This window comes from Populus nigra, chromosome 8 (assembly GCF_951802175.1).
Source record: "Populus nigra chromosome 8, ddPopNigr1.1, whole genome shotgun sequence".
NCBI classification, from domain to species: Eukaryota; Viridiplantae; Streptophyta; class Magnoliopsida; order Malpighiales; family Salicaceae; genus Populus; species Populus nigra.
Genome location: NC_084859.1, coordinates 2,034,051 through 2,059,096, shown reverse-complemented (window position 1 = coordinate 2,059,096; position 25,046 = coordinate 2,034,051). Strand labels below are relative to the sequence as shown.

General features: G+C 34.5%; 1 protein-coding gene across 1 annotated transcript; it reads right to left on the bottom strand.

The window, feature by feature from the left end:
- Nucleotides 1-1,141: 1,141 nt before the first annotated feature.
- Nucleotides 1,142-23,005, bottom strand: LOC133702256 (separase). The gene is made up of 27 exons (XM_062126560.1): nt 22,228-23,005; nt 21,875-22,052; nt 21,685-21,789; nt 19,509-19,643; nt 18,914-19,404; nt 17,817-17,922; nt 17,547-17,672; nt 16,097-16,390; nt 15,898-16,014; nt 15,541-15,759; nt 15,285-15,386; nt 15,000-15,146; nt 14,548-14,913; nt 14,361-14,450; nt 12,062-12,325; nt 11,844-11,967; nt 10,993-11,739; nt 9,443-9,674; nt 9,128-9,230; nt 6,973-7,170; nt 5,884-5,939; nt 5,577-5,806; nt 5,244-5,490; nt 3,578-3,986; nt 2,430-2,669; nt 2,186-2,273; nt 1,142-2,088 (listed from the first exon to the last, which is right to left on the bottom strand). The coding sequence occupies exons 1-27, from the start codon at nt 22,902-22,904 to the stop codon at nt 1,571-1,573; spliced, it is 6,609 nt and encodes a 2,202-aa protein (XP_061982544.1). The 5' UTR covers nt 22,905-23,005; the 3' UTR covers nt 1,142-1,570.
- Between the last annotated feature and the right edge of the window lie 2,041 nt (nt 23,006-25,046).

Below are 25,046 nucleotides of genomic sequence, written 5' to 3'. Positions count from 1 at the left end.
TGGTTTTGTTGAAGTTGTAAGCATGATATTTGAACTCAGGGACAATAAGTTTAATCAATGGACCAACGTTTATACAGAAGGAGATGCAATTTTTAGCTTGTTGTAGGCATGGATTTTGCTTCTTGTTTTACTCTTGATTTATTGTTGTTGTTTTGATGGTTCAAGCAAGTTGTGTTGTGCGTGTTTAAGCTTTGGTTGTAAGGCTTAGTTGTTGTTCATAGGTTTTAGGTATTTTCTGGGTATATAGTCTATGTTTGGCATTTCTAGGTTTTGTTGGATTCTGGGTTACATTTTTACCCGTTAAAGATCGTCATAGATCCATGTTTTAGCTTGTTGATCATTAATTTAAGATCCCAAAGGTTTAAAAATACTTAAATCATGGTATTTGATCCGAATTTTTTCTTTTATATTTTACATAAAAATCAAATAATTATAAATTTAGGTTGTTTGTTATGGTATTCCAACCCTAAAATCTTGTTTTAATTTTGATCATACAAGTTTTATGCCTTTAATTTCACATAATCTAATCTAATATTGAATCTTAGTTTCTAGATTTCTTCATAAATTCTTAGTGTTCTTCAGTGAATTTAATCATTTTTCCTCTTTGATCTTTGATCTTTCTTCTCTGATTTTGAGTCATGTTTGTCGACAAATGATTAGATTAAATTCATTTTTAATAAAACAATGTTTAACATGTTTAATTTTTATCCAAGAAAAAACATAATATTTTATTTTTAAAACTTGTTTGCCGAAAACACAATCTTAAGATATTTTTCAAGACTATGAATTTTAGTTAAAGACATATTCAGTAAACACACCTTACTGATTTTCCAGCAATACTTATTTTTTTATTTTTATGTTTTTGCCCAATAGACCTCAAATAATTTCTAAAAATTCTAAAAAAAATACAAAGACCATTTTAAATTTATTTGTGGATCCTTCAAATGTTTTCCAACTATTTTATTTAATATTTGAGCTATAAATTCACATCATAAATACTGATCTGATATTAAATATACCTGTTTTGTCTTCAAAATTTCAGAAAAAATTAAAAAATCCTTAAAACAATGACAAAAATACATTTCATACTCTTGTATTTATCAAAATATAATGTATTCATAAAATTATTTAAACTTCAAAATAAAAAACATAAATGATATTAAATACTATAAAAATAAAACAAATTCTGAAGCGGAATCAGATATGACATGATAGCTGGAAGGTAGGTAGACTGGTCAACCAACCACATAGGTATGATCATGAAAGTCGGATAGAGATACTCAAAAACCGAGCAATTTCCCTTAATCTATCTACACACTATCCAAAGGCATTGTCTTGCTCAAGGATCAGGAATTGATCCAATAACTCAGGCAGATTTACATTTACCAAAGAGGAATAAAAAAATGGGGGAAACATTGCAAGGACTCCATAAATTATGTCCTAAAATCTTGGCTGGAGACAAGCATTTTACTTTGATTGAAAACTATTATCACAAGTATTAAATCAAGCAAGGAGTCGATGCTTGGTTACTTGAATGTCGTATCAAAGCCCCAGCCAGTTTCCCACTCTGCTATAAATCTTTCTTTATCCCTATACTCGTGGGGATTCCGTAACATACTGGTGATGCTCCAATGAGGAAAGGGAGGGTGCAAGCTTCACGAGCCTGACCCATGAATGCTCCAATCTTCGGTCTGTGGTCGCAAGAATTTATTACAACACCACCATCAAATGTTCCGGCAGCTTTTGTTTTCGGAACTTTTTTCTTTGCCTTTCCTTTACCAGCCTTTATGTTCATTGCCTCAAATTCTTTGGCTACTAAATTGCATTGATCGCATCCCAAGGAAACACTAGATCTTTCCTTTAACCAAGCATCAAGCATAGCCTTCCCAAATCTATCTATGTCTTTGTCTGTCACTTCCCAAAGATTAGCTACAATGACAGGAGAACCAGCAAGTAGATACGATAGCGCAGTACCTTGGGGGGCATAACACCCATTTAACGATAACGAACCACTACTGCATCCCATTAGAAGAGTAGCCGCACAATTTTCCAGTTTCTGAATCTCTTGCTGGGAAATGTATTGTGCGCCTACACCAGACACAGTCACAGAATCAACACCATTGCAATGTAACTATTTTATTTATGCACAACAGAAAACACGATGTAGCATATTTAACATGCATACCACTTCCATGGCCGAAATATATAAAGAGGTCATGATTTTTCAAGGCAGAGGACAATTCTTCAGAAGTGGGAGCCGATCCAGCCTTCCCCTGAAAGGATTTCAATGAACATTATTTGGAGAAAGAATTCGGAAAAAAAAAAAGGAGTGCAAAGATTTTCCACCATTTTGGTTTTCCAATATTACCAGACTTCTGCACATATATTATCAAGTATGCAATTTGCTTTTCATGGCAAGAAGAAATTACCTCCAAATTTTGATCTATAAACCAGTTCTCAAACTCCACTTGCGTGCTGCTAAGATCACCTCCAGGATTCAGCAAATAAAATGCATCCAAGGGATCTATCAAAGGGAAGGCAGTAGTGATCTTCTCAACTTGCTCCTGTTGGCGGCAGCTTCTATCAAGTGTGAAGCAGATGCTGCCAACAGATGGCATTCGATAAACCTCCTGGTTTCTTAGTATCGGAATGTTCTCCCATGGAAGCATCTGCATATAACAACCAGTCTAACAAGTTATAAATGAAACAAAAGAGCACAAAAGAAAGAAAAACAAATTAATCAAATCCACTCCAAAGGGATGCAGTCAAAGTTCGAAAGGAGACAATTGTCAGTATAAATGGATTTAGTTCGTATCCACATAAGGACTGCAGATAAAGATATATATAACCAATATCAGAACATTCAAATTATCACTCAAATCAACTATCTAGCAAATACTATCAAACTTAAAGTGACCTGGATGACAGTTCCACTGATGAAGCATGACAGGAAAATATCTGAAGACCCATTGCCCTAAAGGCTGGGTTACAAGTCAGCCAGCTATAAGGTTTGTCAGTTCAGCTTTGAAGTCGTCATTGTTGAATAATAGGAGATTAATGGCTTTGAGGTGTTCACAAATCAATACTACAAATAGTTTACCTACAATACCTTTTCTTTCCAATGAATTTTTTATTTAGAAAAGATGAGAATTATCAGTATTCTTTTGCAAAATATTGTGTACTGATTTATCAGCAGGATGACATAACAATATAATGAAATGTATTTTTCATCTAGACTGTGGCCTTCAATAGAGTCGTTTCCATCATCTATTATACTTCACATTAGTTGTAACTTCACAGAACATATCATAGAGGAACCTTTCAGATTTCTAATCGTGAACCTAATGGACAAGGTATCCAGTCTCAATTATATACAGAAGAAACAATCCACCCCATCATTCATTTTTAAAGCTAACCCTTCCTGTTTGCATGCTTGCATTTAAGTTTACAAAGAACTCAACAATATATAGCCAATTACCATCACAGTTATAAAGATGGAAAAATTGACAAGATAGTCAAGTTCAATCTCATAATGATAGGGGAAGGGAAGGAAAGGGAAAAACCAACAAAGACCCACCTGCACCTCATAGTCAAGCACCAAAATTACCGGTTCTTTAATTGTGGACTCTTCTTCTTGAAGCTCATTCACAGCATCATATACCAATTGGACAGCAAGGTCAGACAGTTTCTTGGCCCCTTCAGACACTTCAGAAAATGTCTCACACCTTTTCTCTTCTGAATATCCAGCTTGAGCAATGAAGCAACCCTTTTTAAGAGACATCAATGACGAAATACAACCTTCTTCATTGAAAGAATGTCTTGCACCTTGAAGAATAACCTTAAGAAAGCTTTCATTTGTATTGATTTTGCATTTGGATTTCAAATCATGCACCAGCTTCTTCATTATAGAATCCAGGCGTGAGCAGTTGAACCAATCTCCTAAAAGAACACACCTCCAAGGGCCTAGCCATGAATCTTCAATTTTCCTGGTTCATAAAGGCATCATATTCAGTTAAAACCAAGATAAAATATTGACTAATTTTAAGAAACAATTCCAAAGCTGTTATATAGATGTACATATGGATAGGTGGCATATCTGACAGAGTTCATCAACAGCCACTAATAAGAGCTTAATGCTAAAGCTAACTTAATTGAGCCAAACAGGAAATTCTAACAGGCACCAGAAAAAAATCCAAGAAACTTTGAAGATTCCTACTAGAGCCCTAAAACTAAATTGGTGTCAATAAAGCATCTAAACATTTTACCTTATGTCAAAGTAAGTCAGCTGTGGAATTTGTTGAAAGAATATTACATGGCTCTTAAATGCTCAAGTCATAACCCAACATGGAAAATTAGTGAAGATTAATTTCATATACAATTGTGACATGGAATATTCAACCAAGGGCATTTGTTTTGCCAAAAAACACCTGATAGAAAAGTGAATGATGGATTTTCACGTGCTTGTTTTTCATAAAATAATTCACAAGAGAACTAGTCAATGCACAGTATTTTACAATCAACCTCCCACCAAAAATCACTAGCGCTATTAGTAGAAGATGGCAGCACTCTAATAGCAAAAATCCCATCCAAAAAAAAGTCTGTTTCCTGATCAAACAGTTAGACTTTGAAGCTTCAAGATGGCCACACACAAGCCTGAAGTAAACTTGTTCTTTCCATTTGTCAATACTTCAGAAGATTTATGGGATTGATTTCTGGAATTTCAAGATGGTTTATTTATGAATCGGTGTTCTATCAAGATATGGAAATCTTACTGGTTGCAGGAATTATGTCATTTTTTTTTCAGTGGCCTTTATAATTTTTAGGTTTTGAAGGGTGAAATTGGTTTTTGGTAAGAGACCAAGGCTGAGATTATTGTCCTTGAATTTGCAGTTTCGCATCTTATTTTACTTCTTTTTTTTCTGTGGCAACAATGAGGCAAATTAATTTCTCATTAAATTACACACGTCAACATAATAATGAGTTACAATGTGAGCCTTCAACATCTTTTCTAACAAGCGACAACTTGCAGACTTGAGAAAAAATTTAAAATTCTAGAATATTTAACTGACCATGTGGATTTGATAAAAATCTAAAATGCTTGAATATTTGATAAACCTAACAAAAAAGTTTTAAGACTTGATCAAGAAGTATACAAAGTTTTAGGACTAGTTAAGCTGTTATCCCTAATCTGACTATGTTTGAGTCATGAAACTGACACAAATTAAAAATGCAATAGAAACTACCTCAGTAATTTGCCAAGTCGATGATCAAGCTCTTTTCTCTTCGTCCACCATAAATTTCTATTCTCTTTTGTGTCTTCCAGGGGAAATTTTGACGAAGATAAGTAATTCTCCTCCAATATAAATCTAAATGTTGGAGCCACATCATCAACCACTGTCCAACCCCAGGGACAATGCCAGTGTTTATCCAAGTTGTTGCTCGCAATAAACTCTCCAGTGCAAGACATAGCACAATCATCATCTGAAGTTTCTGACAAATTGTTGCAAATTATTCAGTACTATCTGTGTGTGAAAATCATGAATTCCAGCTATCCATGCATATGTTATTCAGTGTACCTTCTAAAACTTTATTCACAGGCAGAAGCATCATGATAGGTTGACTCTTAAACTTCAAGCGTGACAACAACATCCATGCACTAATACATGAAGGATATTGCAGTAGATCTTTTAATAAATTTGCGCAAGGTCCTCCAATTAAACTTATGCAAATGACTGTTGTGCAAGGAAGGCCTGAATAAAATTCTGTCACAAACTGTTCCAAATCTTGAAAAGACTCGGGAGCAAGCCTGCAGCATGAACAAAAGGTATCTGAGAATGTGCTTAGAACCATGGAAAGCTTTAGTATGCAAAAGACAGCAGAAACCTTGGTAAGTTGCATGTTTCTGCTCCTTCCCAAGCTGAAGCAGTCACACATGAGCCCTGAAGAAAGAATTATTGAATTGTGAAAAAGCATGAGGTATTAATATGCCAATCATGTGCAAAATGAACCGAAGGTTGAGATACTTGAGAAAGGGCACAGGTTCCTAATTTCTAGGTCTGCATTTTGACACCATCAACCGGTAACCTACAGAATATGTATATATATATATATATATATATATATATATATATATATATATATATGAGCCAGAAGAAGCTTGCTGATCACAAAGCACATATTTCCTAAAAAGAACCAAGCTCTCAAAAAACAAGACAGCTCAGACCATTAAAATTAAGCAGTTTAGAGTTGCAGCTTTAGATCTTTAGAATTACTTTTATGCTAATACAAGTTTACTGAAACAGACAACATTCATTATGTTGAAAAGTAGGCCCATGATTAGGATTACTTTTAACCATCACCAACATTAAAACCTAACACTCCATCACCCTGCAATCTTGGACTCAAACAGAACAAAACAAAGCGCTTCCCAAATTTTTTCCCTCTTAAATAAAAAAAGGAACAGACTTGGACTCAAACAAAGAGCTTGCATGTATTCATATGCAAATCTAAAACAGGATATTTCCATGCATATGTGAAGATAGATGAATTACGCAAAAGAGGTTTAATTAATCATGTACTTCCCAATAAACATGGAAACACAAATGGAGCCAGCATTGAGAAAACACACCATACCACAGAGAGTGTGTTGCTTCCTATTCTTAATTGTTTGAGTTCTTTCATGCTTTGAACAAAGCAAATCATTGATGTAGATTGCAATAAATTACGATTGAAATCAAAACAGGAATTGTTTCCATATAAACAAGTTTCAGAGTTTTTATTGGAACTCTCTAAACCAAAGTATGGAGAGAACAATGACATCTCAAATTGATTGGCACATAAACCATGAAAAAGTTAAGGTAAACAAAAAAATAAAAATAAAAATAAAACATAAACCATAAACTTCTTCAAGAAGCTACTCATCAAATAAAGCAATTCCAGTTGAAGAGTGAAATCATAAGCATGCAGATCTACCTGATCATCGGCAAAGTTCTGTGCTTTATGTTTCAGAGTTGTATTTGAGAGGAACTGACAGTTAAGGTTATTTCCAAGTGAAGCTTGATGAAAAAATGAAGCCCAATGACTTTCTGAGAGAACTTTGCTATAATTTGACAACGAAAATGTCTTGCTAGAAGAAGAAAGTACAAATATAGCTGAAAGTAATCTGGAAACCTGTTGAAGTATGATTGCAAGTCAAAAACCAATTCAAGATGGCACAAAAGGAAACACAAGTAAAGCCAGAGCTGCGAGCAACAAGTGAAATTAAGATAAAAGGAAATGCAAACTCGAATTATAATGATCAGACATGCCAAGTCCATTAAAAAACAAGAATTCTGATCAGAAGTGATTGATATAACCTCTGCATTGTTTTCATCTATTAGTGTAAAAGAATGCTCTCCTTCAAATCCAAGATAATGTTCAGATTTGATTAAGTGCATTATCATCTAAGAGCATAAAACCAACCACAGTAAGCTTAGTGCCCTGTAGAAATTAGAAAAACCTCAATATACTACTAATGAAAATCAACTGCAGAGATCCTTTTAGGTCCACTAGAAGAGCCCAGTGATTGAATAGAAATATTTAATGGGATTTTATAGCCAGTGGGATTTGGTGATGTTCGCTTCAATAGCATAGCAGCTCTAACTTTCATTACATGACAATCACAGCCACTGCACTAGAAACATCATTTTTATCTTTCTTTGAGTAATAAATGTTGTATATGCTGTGAAAGTTTTGCAGTCTCAAATTTTTAGGTTTGTGTAAAAGTTATCTGTATTTTTTTATAAGTTACAGCTGCAACGACGAAAACAATTCATAACACAATCAATGGCCCAATGACACCACAACTGCAAGCATGAATGCAAACCATGATTGCAAAAAGAAATCCCACATCTTAAACCAAATTCATGGTGTACAAACCCAGAGAAAGGATTTGTTTTAGCTCAAAGCATCCACATATTCCCAAAAATTCCTCATGCAACATTCCAATACATGACCGGAATTGAGATGATAGGAAACTCATCTACAAAATTAGCATCCTGGAGTGTGTGATAGTCAATCCACCAACAAAGAATATATAACCCAGAACGCATAAAAAAAATAAAAAACCTCGATGGAGTCACATCATATAACTAAACATGCATTTGATTAAACTTAGTTCATGGTAAAATATTGTTGTAACCTCTGCAAACTTATCTCAGCAAAATTGGTCTAGAAAATCCACACTACCATCCATAGAATAATCAATTACAAGGAAAACAAATGCTTATAACAGGTCCTGTTGTTTTGGAGATTGCCCTAGTATGATAATAGTCCACGTACTTTCAATAAAAAAGATCAGACTTTTTCATAAATATCATACCTACAGAAAAGAGATCATTAGGCATTGTTGTTTTATTCATGCTTAATGAAACAGAGAAACTCAATTGACAAAAATTAAAAATAGGCTAGAAGGGTTCCAAAATGTCTGCATGTGGTTTCCAAAGCTAATGTATTTTAAGCTTGGTTTGGTGAGGCATTACATATTGGACCATGCAAACATTTTGTGAACATTTAAAATTTTAAAGGAGCCTTCCAGCATAAACAACCCTAATTGAGTAGTAAATTTAACCTCACCAGGACTGAAGTTTTTGATTTCACAAACCACAGTTCACTAAACAGTACCAACAATATTCGCTCTATTCAATTAGCTTAGCTCTCTATTAATTTTGTTTCAGTTAGCATCAGAAATTCTTAAACTGATCTTGAATTGTTCAGTTCAAAATTATCATCCCAAACAAACAAAGACAACTCATGAAACTTCCTGTGAGGAGTTGAGCCATCCAATACAAAAACAGGGCTTAGCCCAACTCCAACTAATCAATTAAAGGTAGAAGAGTAACTGGAAGTCCAACATATAGGACCACAGCACAATATCTGAAGGCCTTATACCTTAAACAAGTTAAACATTTTTCCAAGCAAAGAACCAAAAAAACCTCTACCACGTCATCACACATATATTATAAAGACAATACTAAAACCAAGGGATAAAAAAAGAAAAAAAAAGCAACAAAACCAATCGAAATTAATGAGACTAGTGAATAGAAATGGTTAATGATGTGAATGAAAAAAAAAAAAAAAACAGATTGACCTTCTGAAGAACTGCAGGAACCTGCCGGCAGAGTACAAATGCTAGCATCAACCAAGACACTATTTTTGGTACTTGAACATGGTATAGATCACAGCAGATAGTCCTGGAGCATATTATATCAAAGACAAAAGTAAGTCAATTAGTTAAAAAGCCCACTTATAACACCAAGCTATAAAACTGATTACTAAGTAGGCTAGGATTTTAGTCTAGATTACAAAACAAGATGAAAAGCTAACGAAAAAAATATCTCCTCCCCTGGGAATCATTGAATCATTGAGAAACATGCAAAATGGAAGCATCCATTAAAACAAATACCCATTATCCTTTGAGGAGTAGCTCTTCAGAGAGAACCAAGATATGTCGTAAAGTACTGCTGCACGCTCTATACTGAATACATCCCCTGGCAACTCTTTCCCAACTAGATCAAGCAAGAAAGTGAATGGAATACGAGCATGAGTGAATGGGTTTTGGCTGACTAGGACAGAGATGCTTTGTGAAAGAATTTCATGTGCTTCATGAAATTTGCCTTGAATTTCCAGGCATTTTCCTGAAATTAAACAACATAGATAATATTGGATGGATCTAAAAATTAAGAGTGAAGAAAGAATGAATGAAGTTCCATATATATCAAGGTCATTGTTAGTCCTTATATTAGCTGGGAAAACTGTGTGCATATTTACATGTATAATGTGTGCTACTATCGGCATGGATGAACAAAAATACACTATGAGGAAAAAGTTTCATAACCTTTCCCAGTCTACTGTTTAGACAAATATGCCACGTTAAAGTCTTTGCATCATTTTTCTTGCTATAAAAACTTCTAAAGAAATCTCGTATCTACTTTATCACTATGGCTACACTAAATTACTTCATAGAATAATCTAATGACATTAAAAATGTATGTGCACACTCACAAATAAATATAAAAAATGTCCCTTTGACAAAAAAATAAAACTCTATACATGAATTCACCCACACAAATATTGAAGCATGTGTGATATTTGATATGTTTGTGTACAATAAAATAATCAGAACACATGTAGTGTTGTGCGAAATATTCATATACAAGGGTATTTCTCTAATTTCAAAGTTGCTCAAAATTATCTAGATCTAAGTTTTTTTTTCTCTTAGTTTTAACTAAAAATTCCTAAAACATGTTTGGTTACTAAAGAGAGGTTTGAACTCAAGACCTATTGGGGGACAGGAGGGACACTAGTGCCTGATGAGCTACAGTTCATTGGCAAGAAGTCCATAATTAAGTAGGTTTAGATAGGAAAAGTATTTTCTTATTCAAGAGTCCAAGTCCTTCTAGGATTAGAAAACCGACTATGAAGGAAAAGTAGTATTTCCCTACATCTTTCTACAATTTCCAGAAAACAGACATATATTCTAACCATCAAACATCTACATTGAACTACTAAACATCCAAACCTTCATACCCAATCAATCCTATATAACTATTATACCTAAAACACGTAAAATCCCTATTCTAAACACTGTTCATAGCTCCTAAAAAACAGCACCAGAACATCCCTTATGCGTTCCTGCATTACCTGCATGCAAGAGTCAATATATGTCATTTAATCATTAGGCTTTAATACTCTCAGTACCACAACAAATGCCCATCCACTCATATATCCCAAATAAGTTGTCCTTGTTTTTCTGTTGAAGGATCAATTCTCAACTCTTCTGCATCACTTTTTAAGTGATCATTGAGCGGACCAAAATAATCCACTAAAATTAGACTATTTTCTTAAACTGATAATTCAGAGATGACACCAAGAATTATCATGACTTATAATTTTATGATTTCTTGTGCGTGCAACAATGACCAAACTAAGAAATGAAACTCAGTTCCCACTAACCAATGCCAGATAGTAGCCTTATTGATAGCCGCCTACGAGCAAACTCCCATTTCAGATATATGAAATTGCTCAACAATCCAGATTCCTTAACTTCCCTCGCAAGGCAAAACCAACACTTCTTTCCATTGCAAATGCAAATGATTTCACACCCCAAATCAACCATGCAACTTTTTCTTCCAGAGAGCCACTGCCTCTGACCATTAGGATCAACTATATCGCATGTTTTGTTTCCTTTCAATTGATTTAAAGGGCCGACTTGTACCTCAGCAGAACTGTCTACTTTCTGATTCTGAAAAGAATGATATCTGGAACGAGTTAATCTAGTACTGTGCTCCGTTACAGAAGATTGCTCCTTTAACAAACATTTTGTTGCCTTTCTAGTTTTTCTACATTTTTGACTTTCCATCTTCAATTTAGGCCCCACCTGACAAGTAGGGAAACAGACAGAAGCTCCCTCAATTTCTTCCACATCTTTGGAATAGCTAACAGAGTTTTTCCATTCAGGATGACCTAGTCTGTCTAGGGCTGATCTGTACAAACTTTCAGCAAGAGATAGTCTCTCTATACTCCTTGTTGTATTAAAGAGACTATGGGATAAATCACCAAGTCGTTGATCAATTGTGGCTTCAAGCATCAATCCACACTTCAAACAAGAAAAATCTGCACAGCCATGTACCAAAACGTGTTTGGCATTTTGAAGTTCCTTTTCTGACAGATCCCAAGACCCCTTGTTGCAGTACAGTTTACCTGATGTTTTGACAGATATAGTAAGAGGATAGACAAAACAATTTATTACGTAACACAGAAATTAATACAGGGAAACAGGTAGCATGATCTTAATTAATTCATACCTAAAACAGAGGAAAAGGCAACTATAAATAGTGGCAAGCATTGGGAGCGGGAGATGTCTTTACCCCACCGTAAAAACGTTTCAGCCTCAATTCCATTTCCAATTAATTCATGGATAGTTCCAACCTGCAAGGAATCCAAAGAAAATCAATAAACTCTATGCAAGAGAATCAGCCTTAAATTTCTAGGTCAGAAAGGTGTTGGTCAAAGAAGGGGTGACCTGGAGAGTGCTTTCAAGGTAACACTGAAGTATTTTCCATGGGCTAAGATAACAGGCATCCATGTCCTGTGGAAGGGTATCGAATGACCAAACTTCACAAGCAATTGATTTTTGCATTCTTACATCAGAAAGACCATATGTATTCTTCTGCATATCACTGCCCGCTCCAGTGCAGTTTTCTGATTGCTTCTCAACAGTATACATAAATTTCTCTTTAAAGAGTTTAGTACGCAACCGGTGAGCTTCTTTAGCATATGAAAGTGCCTACAAACATGAGATAAAAATAGTCAAAATTAAAATCATATGAGCAGCAGGAGGCATTAAAACATCAAGATTAACTACTAACCGTTATGGAACCAATATAAGGGTGCAGTGCACAAAATTACTATCTCAAAACAAGCACAAAAAGAAGCAATGCCATATTTACAAAGTATACGAGAGTATAACTAGTGAACTGGAGCATAAGTTGAAACAAAGTTATTTGCAAAGCTTTAACAAAAAGAAACACAGGCTTGCAGATAGAGTATAAGAGTGGTTTTGTTCCGGTGGAGAGAGAAGAGGGGAAATTATAACTAACCAAAATCAAGATATCATTGAGGAAAAAAGTAATTTCTAAGCATCTTATACGAATAAGCCTGTGAACTAGGTGGGACAGCAGACTATGATTTGTTTTTGGAATTACAGGATGGCTTTTCAACTTTGAAGAGCCTCATAGATAAAATTCTCCCAAACCATTCCCTTCCATTTTCTAGAAATGGAAGAAAAAAGTGGGACTTTCTAGAAATACATACGTACAGGCTAAGGAAACTCTATAGCTTATTGATTTATTCATATTAAAAAATCAAAATATAATCAAATATGGTCAATCTCTGTTGCTATTTGCAAATGCTTACCAATTATCTTAACTACTATCATGATTCCATTTGGATGCCTGACCATTTTTCTCTAATAATCCTTTACAACATAAACAGTCAAATTTCACAGTACAGAAAGAAAAGAGAAGAAAAGAAAGACAACAATGAAACAATTTCAGGCTAGAAATAACACAAGTGTATGTGGATAACAGCTAACATGCCTTACATTACCAAAACAAAATAGCCAAACTGAGACAAACATGAGAAGCTACTTTGGAGACATGTTTTATAAAAGCTGAATAAACTTACTTAGGCCACAAAACAGTGGACATTTGCTTTAGTAACAAGTGACTCAAAACAGATTGACAGCTTAAATAAGGAACAAAGTGGAAAATGCAACTGAAACAATAGGACAAGTGTAGGGCACCAGAAAAGGCACATGGTATAAGAACAAAAGTACTTTAATTGCAATGGAAAAAACAGAATTAAGATGAATTAATAGGGGCACGTAATCTTCAAAAGACCAAAATTTGATTATAAACATTACATTAGAACAATCACTGCTATTCCTGACAACCCATGTGTCCACGAGGTTGAGTTTGGTGCTTTACATCTCTCACATGCAGATCTAATGAGTGCTCAAATTCAAAACAATTAAATGTGCATTGTGATAGCAGCTATATCCAAAAAAAGCAATATCCAGAAGTGCTCCAGGATTCACATAAAGTTGGTCTAATATGCTGAACAAGTGCTTTAAGGGCACAATTCCATTTCAGTGTTGTTTTGAAATTTACGAACAACAAAATCTGCCATTTAGCTTATACCAGACTAAAAGTTTTGGGCAGACAGATTCAAGAATTATTCAATAATCCACTTTCATCATGCAACATATGAATCAAACTATTTATTGGTGAAGAGTTTACAATTCCCTTCTGAAAGATGGTCATCATTCTTTTGTAAGACCCACTCAAAGCACTTACTGAATCACCTTTGCAATTGCAATATCTAACATGCTTCACTTACACCTCTGATGCCCTTCTTTGTCAATGTTGCTAATGTCTACATAAAACTATGGTAATGGTATGGTTGCATATACATTTTGCATTCCAAGCGTGCTTCTCCCATACTTAATCCAGATATGACTTACTATTTTGCACACTCCAATCAACAGTCTACACTAATTTTTCACCTACAATGTTGACTGGTCTAAAACAAGAGATATATTCTTGTTTCACGAAGTTATCATGAATTCCCACAAAACAATTTAATTGAGATCGTATACTAGGACAAAGTGAAATCAGAAATAAGAGGCCATTCTGGTATGTAGTTATTCAATACAAAGTCATCCAAATTAGGCGTGCTGTTTTGCACAGAATAGAATCAAAAAAGTGAAATTAAGGTCTCAGAAAATCAAGAAACAAGATTTCCAGAGACTGCTCCCTTACCTCAAACAAACGCCCATTTGCAATAAGTCTTTCACACAAATCATAGTAAAGATGTCCAGCAATGAAAAAAGAATAGCTTGTGGCAGGAACCTATGAGAAGAATCATAGAAAACTATTAACAGTTTTGTGTCACGAGAGATTATGAAATAAATGAAAGAGGCAACTTAGGTCCTAGGGGAAATCTTACACTCGAAATGAGTTTAAAGGCAGCTTCTTTAACATCATCAACAGTGATATCAGACTTGTAAGGTTTGTGATTGTCAGGGTCGCAATGAAAGTTTGCAAATAGATATGAAAAGTTAAGTTGGAACCCAACTAATAAAGGTGGGGACCCCTTTAGACAATGAATCCAGGAATCAATAGACCTGAATTGTTCTCCAGAAAAACCTGGTGAGGTCATTATCAAAGCATCATTTACAGGTGAAACACAAAGAGCATGGGTAAGCCTTCTACTCTCCCACAAAATGGATAAGCACGTCTCCAGTTGGACATTCTTCCATTCAAACAATCTAATCATCAACTTATATATGTCATTGTGAAATTCCATAGAACCCTGAATACAAAGAACAGATAAAGCAATGATTCTATGAGCTGAAAAGTAAAGAATGATAAAAGAAAACGATAAGATCATAAAAATACCTTCATTGCTAACAAATCAACTATATTATATAGAAACAAAAGTGCACTGTCAGGCGACATGATACCCTCATCGTACGCAATGCCATAATCTGGGATTGGAATGCTTAACCAAAGATCCAAGGCAGCTTTGATATCTTGAAAGACTTGCTGATTGTAAGGAAAACCAAGCAAACATTTAGTAACAATAGAAAGCTTCATTAGCAATTGTGTATATGCATACTAACACAGACAGTCCTTAAAGCATTAAGTAGTGAAATCAGGGAACTAGCCTTTTGTGATTAACACCTTTGAGTTTGGTTCCACTTCCTGGGTACATAGCGCACGTAGGCAATATGTCACGGCTAAATGATGACAGGCAGGAGTTCCATGGCTACATGATTCATCATTCTGTTCAAGCGAGTATGTAAGTAAATCATTGTACAGAGCAAAGAGCATCTACTTAACCTTTAATCATGAAGAAGAGGTAAGAAGTTTATCAAAAAAAAACAAAACCAAAGAGAAGGTAAGAGCAAGAAACATGCACTGAGGCCAAAAAACTCACAATTAATGAGATTGCTTCTGACAAGCATTGTATACAGTCCTCCAAACCTTCAGAACCACAGGACCTCAGTGCCCGTCCTTTTCTGATCAAAACTCGTGATTTCTGCAAATGACTATCTGTGACATATACATCTTTCAAGAGGATATCTATAACTTCCATTTGCATTCTTTGACAAAATTCAGGATGCACAGCATACATTTCTTCGTAAGCAAGAAGCTCCTGAAAATGAGGGACAAAGAAAAGGAAGAGAAAAAAGCCAATGGTGAGAAGTAAAAAATACTTAATCCACAATCAAAAAATGCAAAAGGAATAGACTGATAACATCTGTCCAAAGGGAAACATGAAAAATGCTCAGACCTGCTGTAAAATTTTACCAATTGTCCTCTTTGACACTCTCATAGACGATGATAGCAAACAGTACAAGGTTGGAGCATCATCATCCACAATCATGTTCTTATTATTCTCACATTGCATCTGGAAATTAAACTATATTTAGACAGCCAAAAAACGAAAAGAAAAAACATACTGAAGACAATTGGAATCTTGCAGATGCTACCTTCACCCATTGTTTCACCAACGGCACAGGACCTGACAGCCTTCTGAACAAATCTTCAGCAACAGACCAATTTTCAAGACTGTTTACAATGATCTTTTTCACCCTAAGACTGCCAGATTTATGGAGAACATCTAAAAGAAAAACTGTTTGGTTACATGCCTCAGTGACAAAATCCAGAATAGCATCTTCTGAAAGATCACCAACAAACCCTTCAGACTTTTGCATAGACATCTCAGATAGAAGTTTGACACATTTCCATGATGCTCTGCAACATAATTTCAATGGCTTCAAAGCCTGCAAAGATGAATGATCAATAAAAGAAGGCTTTAAAAAAAGGTAATAAAACATGGATCTTGATGCAAGAGAATTAAGGGTACAAGAACATATTCTCCAGGTGATACCAAAGGAATAGTAATCAACATGCACATCTATGCATATATGAAGTTAACTCCATGACCTGCTTTCCATGTATCCAGGTGATCATATGTCTAAACTCAAAACACTCCTTTAATGATTTAATCCATCAGATAACAGTCCACGTCTCTTCTCATTATACCACTCCCACCGTAATTGTTACCTTGGGCATATCACAGTTGCCTAGAACACAGTATATTGCAGTATATACTGGTTCATGGAATGTGTAAGCCACAGGGAAAGCCATTTAGATTAGTTGTGCTATGTAAGGGGCAGTCTTATCGATTAGGGGTGCCCCTTAAAATTATTTTGGTCAAACATTAGGAGGGTGCCCCTTAAAATTATTTTGGTCAAACATTAGGAGGTAAATTCCAAAAGAAGCACGGCATGTTTTTCACATTAATTAAGAAAAGTGTTTCTAAGCCATTTAACAAAAGCATGTTTCTTCTCCCTTTGTTTCTTTATCTCACACCTTTCACCACGCACAAAACCTAAATTATATTTTGGATTGTCAATTTTGGCAATCCAGCCATGCATAGCTGTAATCTCAGAATGCAAAGCGTAACCAATTCAAGATGCATGGTCCCATTTCAAGGTTCCTAAGAGGTCAAGTGACACCAGTAACTTCAACCACTTACTTTACACCAAAAATGTGTCAGCAAAACACAGGGCACACTTTCAAACAGCAGCATGTAGTCCTTTATAAGGTACATTTATGTATTACCTTCACAAATGTCTTTTAAACTCTAAAAGAAGCACTATAAACAAGTGGTAGCATTGCATTAAAGCAAATATGATGAAATGACTGTATCCTCAATGCACTTCTTAATCATTGGATTTTCAATGAAATTCAAATTTGGCACCATTATTTAAGCAAAATTCTTGCAAAAAGACCAATAACATCATGCAAACAAAAGGAAATGAAAGCGGAATTGGCTTTCTATAATTTAATTTTTTTTTGTTTATTAGCCAGATATGATATCAAGTTAATGCCAATATGTTTTCCAAGTTAGAAATCACATCCATAAGAAATTACCTCATTCACTTGTTTATTTCTATACAAAAGTAAGCCAACACTGTATAGGGAAGCAGATATATATTTCAACCCCTGAGGTTGGATCCATTCGCTAGCAATGATCTGCTTAATTAGATGAACACTCTTCTGTAATAAGAAAGGGGAAACCCATCAGCAAAATCAAACTTTGAAAAAGCAACATATTGTCCTTCAATTATATAGGATCAATAGTTCATTATTAAGTGAATGGCAATCACTTTGGATTTTTTAATTTTACAAGAAAGAGAGAACCTGCAACTTGTGTTTTGTTCTGCTGGATAGAATGAAAGTAGCAACAGACACAGTAAGAATCATCTTGTTCTCATCAAAACCAGCTGCCTCCCTCTTAGATTTGTTTCTGCACCCATGTATTAGAATTATTCAGAGAATGCTAGATAATATTGGTAGCTAAAGATGTCAGTCAAAGTTCCATCCATGGATAGTTTTAAATAATAAAGGAACCAAATGATATAGAGGAAAGGAGAACGGGAGGCGAAGGAGAAGAAAAGAAAAGGGGAAAAACAAAGAAATTAATTACAGAGGACCTAACTTTGATCCACCAATTATACTTTCAAGCTAGCCTCGAATCTAAAATTTAACTTCTAATTGCATCTAGAATATCCTTGACATCTAACAGGATCTCCAATAAGGCCTTTCTTTAACGAACATGGGGAGACAGCATATAGTATGCACTAGAAATGTTAAAATTTGAAAATGGGCAGTCATGTGTAGCAACTTGCTGGCTCCTCATCTATTAAGTTTAAAAGATATCACTAAAAGAAGGTCCTGATGCGCATTTTGTTATACATGATGGATACAATAAATGCAACTAGAAGTATAGGAACAGATTGAAACTCGCTATAAGGACAGATTGCTTGATATTCCTCCATTCTCAAAAGTCTTTTTTTCAATACTCAAAATCACAGCTATCTCAAATAAATCAACACTCGTGTAGCACGAAAACCTAAGTAGTATAAACTAAAAAGGAAATAGAATGAGAAAACATAATATCCCTTGGTAAAAATTAATCCTAAAATAAGTTTAATTGGCTAGTTGTGCATCTTATAGAGGTTAAAACAATTCTAATACACCTTCAACTGTTTTTTCTACTTCACTCAAGATAGGGTCCTCCAACAAGGCATTGTCCTCCTGGTTTCAAACCGATTATCAACAGACACAAGCAACAAGTACTGTTACTCCAAGAAAAAAAAAAACAAATATTTAATCAAACACAATACCCTTTGTGAGATTCTAAATGAAATGGAAAAGATGAACTCACTTGCTAGAGGATGCAAATATTACTCTTGTTATTTATAGAAAAAATGATACAGAAAATTATATATAATTACCTGTGAAAATAGAAAACAATGTCACTGAACTGATGAAATGCTTCTTGAATACTACATAGCATCATAGAAAGAGCAGCAACATCACTTTTGAAAATTATCTGCTTATTCTGAGAGATTACATGTTCAGAAAGCGGCTTACAGAGGAACTTTAGTACATTCAAGTAAGCCAGTAGATAAACCTCTCTACTTTTTTGTGTGCAATTTAATGAGGTTCCATGGTGAGAATCTAAATGTATATCAGAAGCAAGATCTTCGTAGTCAATCCCACATGACACATAGTTCTCTTCACAATTATCATAAAAGTAGCTTCGTAAGGAACCAAGTACGGGTGCTAAATTGCAAAGTGTAACTCCATCAAGAATACCAACTGCATGCTCATCTTTTGCACCTTTGGATGGCATAACATCACCAATCATGGACTTAGCATTTTGATCAATGAAGGACAATCCAATGGCATAAAGTCTAATAATCATTTCCAATGGTGTCATAACCTGCCAAGCATGTTAAATTTCAAAGCATATACAAGTACATCCACATAATGATGTGATTGCTGCACAAAGTACAATAGACGGAAGCCCATAACTAAATCAAATACCTGACAGAAAACACCAGCTAAGTCATTTAGGCATTCTGCAAAAGTACTACAAGAAATTGTGGTTGCAGCATGACATTTACTGGCACAATATGCGACAAGTTCAACTAATTCTATTCCCCAAATTTCCACTTCAACCTGCCACAAAAAAATTGAAAATAATATCATCACTCCAGACAGAGCTTAAATACAGAAATTAAGTAAAATCTAGGAGTGTAATTTGAACTGAGTAGTTTGAGTTAAACTCAAACTCAACTCTGTTTGTGGCTTGGTCCTACTTGTACAGAGTAGATTTCAAGCCAATCTTGAGCAACTTTTAAGCTCATTCAGAAAATGAGCCGATCACAAGCTATTTGTAGATCAACTCACTTTGTTCATGAGCATAAAAGCAATTGAATTTTTTGTCATATTCATCATGGCATGTATAAAGCTAAAAGCCAATCCCTCCCTTATCTTTAACCATTGATGAAGCATGTGTTCAGTGCAATGGAACCAAGTTCCCTTAATCCTGATGTATATCCAGCATTGACTTCATATTCTACAGCAGATAAACAAGCACATTCAAACCACTATAGATTCGTTGTTCATTGATTACTAGTGGTAGTCCAATTCTTTTCCTTGATGCATTAAAACTCCACTTTTGTGTTTTATTCTTCTTTAGCAGATCCAACACTTCCACTTCCTCCTCCCCAAGATTGTAAGTTAAGTTTATCACTTGCCACTGCTTTCATGCAGTTAACAAAATGGTTTGTTATTTCTTAAAAGAATATGTTTTTTCAAGGAAAAGGAAAATGTTTTCTTTAAAGACAAAATCTCTCCTCTCAGATTTATTGAGGGGTATAGCTAACAAATGAAGCAAGAAATTCCTCCACACAGATTGAATGGAAGGAGAGGAGGGAAGTTCTTGGTGCAACTAATACATGTTTTTTAATTAGGATCTTGAAACATTGACAGATATTGCATTTAATTTAGACTTAGCAAGGTTTACTTGATTAATTAGATTTTAATGGATAAATGTTAATTTTGTCAATCTTCATTACTAATAATTCCTTTTTTTATTTCTTATTGTTTTTTTCCCAAACTAATTTTCTGGTAAAGGTCCTGAGTGTTCTTTTTTAAAAGGCACGGTCACAAAATCATGAGTTAAGATACTTGATGTAATATATTCACTTTTGTGTATGTCAATCCATGCCACGCAAAAAAGTACAAGTCTCCTTTTACATTTGCAGACTTAAATATGCTATTCAATTCAAACTTAGTAGGACTAATAATGAACTGGAATCCGATCTAAAGCTCCTGCCTGGACTAAGCAGCCAAGCTCGATAAATGCTTGACAAGCTGAGCTTGAGCGATTACCTAAAAAAATAGCTCAAGGCAAAACAATATATGTTTAGCAGTTAAATTTTCGATCCAAGGTTGATCAGCGTTGTATTCAGCTCAGCACATCTCCTTTTCACCCTTAGTAATATCCTAAATAATCCACTTGCAAACTAACTTCCAACTATCATAAAATGAAAAGGTATTGTTCATTATGATGCACATTTTAACTTCAACAACTATCAGGATTCCAGATTTGGATAGTAATTTCAAATTTACTCAAAGATACAAAGACAAGAAATATATCTTGTGGAATTATTTTCAAGAAAAGTAATTAGAAATACATAGCAAGTCATACTCGTCATTCACCAAGGAGAAGAGCAAGTAAAGTCAAATAATAGCCTAGCTCAAAGTTCATATTCCATATATTCAATGATTGGTACTATCATGACTGCTTATCCTTGACAAAAACAAATATTAAATTTATCTTGTGACAAAGTTCTAAATAGATAACCTACAGAACAGGCCACCCAACAAATCTTTCATATGAAATGAACTAAACAAGTTGCAAGAGAGCATTTCTATCCTGGCATAAAAACTGCATAATCTGAATGAAAAGAGCAAAAGGTAGAAACAATAACTAGGACCAGATAATGAATCAATCTGCACCTCTAATAAAATGCAACTCTCTAAGTAGAGTAAATCAAGGCGTTTGCCAATTTCATGGACTTTCTGCTACAATAAAAATTAAATAGCAAACACTTCTATAAAAGTGTTCGAAGGTAGCATGCGCCTTAACAGTTAACAAACAAAATGCCATTGATCAATTAGGTAATGTAAATGATATATGTGCTCAAATTACCTTGCATTTTTGGGCAAGTGAGTCCAAAACACAAATCAGTATGTCAAATTTGACTGAATATCTATCAACTTGAAGGAAGAAAACAGAGCAGGTATGACGAGCAAACTGCAAACCAGAAACCAATTAGAGAAACACATAAATCTCCCAGCAATCCGTGTGGCCATAAATCAACCATAGATTACTAGATTACCTTGTAAATTTGATCCTTCATAGACGACTCTGCATACTCATTTAAAGTTGCTGTACAGAAAGCACACACAGTACCTCCATCAAAAATCATTAGCTCCCCTGCGAGAAACTGGGTGCACTTCCGTAGGTAGGTCACGAGCATCCTATGTAACTTCTCATGTGAATTGGCATCTAACACCCTAAAACATTCATTCAGATATATACTAGTCAGCAATAAGGACCCAATGAACATCAGCAACATTTTCCTTCAAACAAAAGGTGAATTGCACATCCACTAATTCAACCAGCATCGACAATAAGTTAAATTCAATCAAGATTAATTAAGCTTTAAGAAAATTAAAAACTCAAACACACCTGAACCAGGGTTTAACCTCATGTACCATTCCAATAACCCTTTTATAATCCCCATCATTCTTACTCTGCCCTAACGCCACGCACTTCAAAATAGCCACCGCAACCTCCACAACCATCTTCGCAAAATCCAAATCCCCATCCTCGAGCAAAACAGGCAAATATTCCCCTAATTTCTTCTTCCTATTATTTTTCGACTTCGGTCCCGAATCCAAACCCCTAAGCCTCTCCAGAACCCGAAACCCTTCATTCTCACCCTCCCTGTACAATCCCCAAGCATCCAAACAACATGCCAGCCTCAACCTCTGCCTATACACCGCGTAGGGCTTACCGGCCAACTGCGAAGCCACCGATTCCAAGCAATCCAAACAGAGCCGGTAAGCATCGAACATTTCGATGACGAGTTCGGGGATTCCGCCATCGTCTTGCTTGAAGGAGGGTGAGTTGAGGAGATCGGAGAGGCGTTTGGGTAGAATGGAAAGGCAGCGGTTTACGAATGGAAGGAACTTCTTGGCGAGAGATCGGGTTAGGGTTAGGGTTTGGTTTTGATTTAGGGGCTTTTTGGAGAGATCGGTGAATGGGAGAAGGTAATTCGAGAACGGAGAATAGATTGGTGTGGAAATGGATGGAGATTCGAGTTTGGAGATTAGAGCAGAAGATTCCTCCACAGAGGCCGCCATTGCTGTGAGCGAGACAGAGGGTGAGCGAGAGAGAGTGCTTTGATGTGTTCGTTTTCAAGGGCGGGAGTTTAGCCAGTTTTAAATTTTTGAATCCATAAAGAAAGAAATGGACTCGAGTGAACTCCTCCACCGAATAAGAGGGTGGATGTAAATTCATGAGACTATCATATATATATATATATATATATATATATATATTATGAACAAATTTTATTTATTTTATTTTATTTTATTGCATTTTACTTTAACAAAATAATTATTTTTTAAAACAATATTTTACCAGAAATGTATCTTGATATCCTTAACATCAAGGGCAAGCTCGCGGGCTAGATGATTTTTTTTATTTGTCAATGTACTATGTAGCAACAAGAAAAAAAATTCCTTGTGAGTTAAAAAGTTTACGCTACAAACCAAAGAAAACAAAACTATTTGCGAGAGACTGAAAAAAAAACATGTGTATAAAATAATCTAAAAAATCAAAAATATATTAATTTAAAATTTAAAAAATTAAAAAATTAATTTTTTAAAAAAACACTTTTGAAATATAAAAACAAAGAGGACATGATCAAACATCTAAAAAAAAAAAGCATGAAGGTTGTTAAAAAAAAACACTTGATGAACAATTTAAGAAAAAAAAGAATAAAAGAGGTTACCTATTAAAAGAGATTTTTTTTTACGTTGAGTATTCGAACCAGTTTGCGTGTACCATGAAATTAATGATCAGATAAACCTTCAGTGACTATCAATATTAGCAACCAAAGAAGTCGAACCTGAGATCACAGGGAAGCAAAATCTTTGGTTCCAAACTCTTACCACTAGGTTACCTAGATTTTTATTTATTTATTTATTTTAAGTTTAACGTGGGTGTCAGGGTCAGCTTGCGCGCACCTCGACTAATCTCATGGGCCCTGAAGTTAACGACCATGTAAGCCTCTAGTGGTCATCATATGAGCAACCACAGGGCTCAAACCTGAGACCACAGAGAGAGCAAACTTCTTGGTCCCAAGCTCTTACCACTTGGCCACCACCTAGATAGTTGGTTACCTAGATTTTACATGTTCCAGGCGCACATAATGGTGATCCTTTAGTCCCTTGAATATCAGTAAAGGGTATTTTATAATTAAAATTTTATTTTTTAACTTATTTTTATTCAAAAGTACCTAAAAATCATACTAAAAATCTGAATAAATTTATTTATAACTTCAAACAATCTAAAATTGATAAAAAAAATTTCAAAAGTAACTTAAATTCAAAGGCTTCTCGGTCCAAATCTACTATCTTAATAAGATGAAAACCAAATAATATTTCAGTGAAACTTGTTTGAATGGAATTTATTAACATCAATATTAACTATTCTCATGACAAAAAATTAGTGTCAATAATATTTTTTTTTCTCAACTGAAATGCGATGACTCTTTCTTATCTCTTAAATAAAAGGATTGGAAAGTAAATAAAATAAAGTTTTGAATTTTTAAAAATCAAAGGGACCATAATTGTGTGAGTTGAAAAGTAGGAGGATCAAAATTAACTATGCATGCCAAATTTGGAAATGCCACATAGTTTTCTTGTGTTTTTCACCATGGTTATCTGATTTTAAATATTTTCATTTCTCAACATATTAGAAACAATCAACCGTCAATCTAGCTATAAAAAGATTCAATTACAGAGAAAAAAAGTTTAATAACCAAAATATTAAAAAAAAATCACTATTAAAATTCACAGTATTCCGTTAGTTTGTTCACAATGCAATTTAGCGCCGTGAAAACTCAATCTCCTTAGTGTTTTCAGTAATGTAACAGAGATTAGGAAAATGATTTACCGGCATTCTAAAAACTGATCTACACAATTTTTTCACACTGAGCCACCATTTCATATTGCATTGCAAAGGGGCTGCGCAAAATTCTATTTTATTTTTATTTAAAATTAATTTTTATGTTTTTTTATCATTTTAATATGTTAAAATAAAAAATATTTTAAAAAATAAAAAAAAAATTATTTTGATATATTTTTAAGTAAAAAACACTTTAAAAAATAACTATTACAACACTCTCAAAACACTCTGAAAATCATATAAACCAGTATTAATTTACAAGTGGTAAAGTATGGCTCTTAATAATTTTAAATTGAAATGATCGACTTTCT

What these genes read in the sequence shown, in the direction of transcription:
- LOC133702256 (XM_062126560.1), bottom strand. Translation starts at nt 22,904, where the DNA reads ATGGCGGCCTCTGTGGAGGAATCTTCTGCTCTAATCTCCAAACTCGAA. An exon ending in TTGGTAAAATTTTACAGCAG is followed by an intron (nt 15,760 to 15,897) that starts GTCTGAGCATTT and finishes CCTCATTTTCAG; the next exon opens with GAGCTTCTTGCTTACGAAGA. An exon ending in CGACTTGGCAAATTACTGAG is followed by an intron (nt 3,987 to 5,243) that starts GTAGTTTCTATT and finishes TTTATGAACCAG; the next exon opens with GAAAATTGAAGATTCATGGC.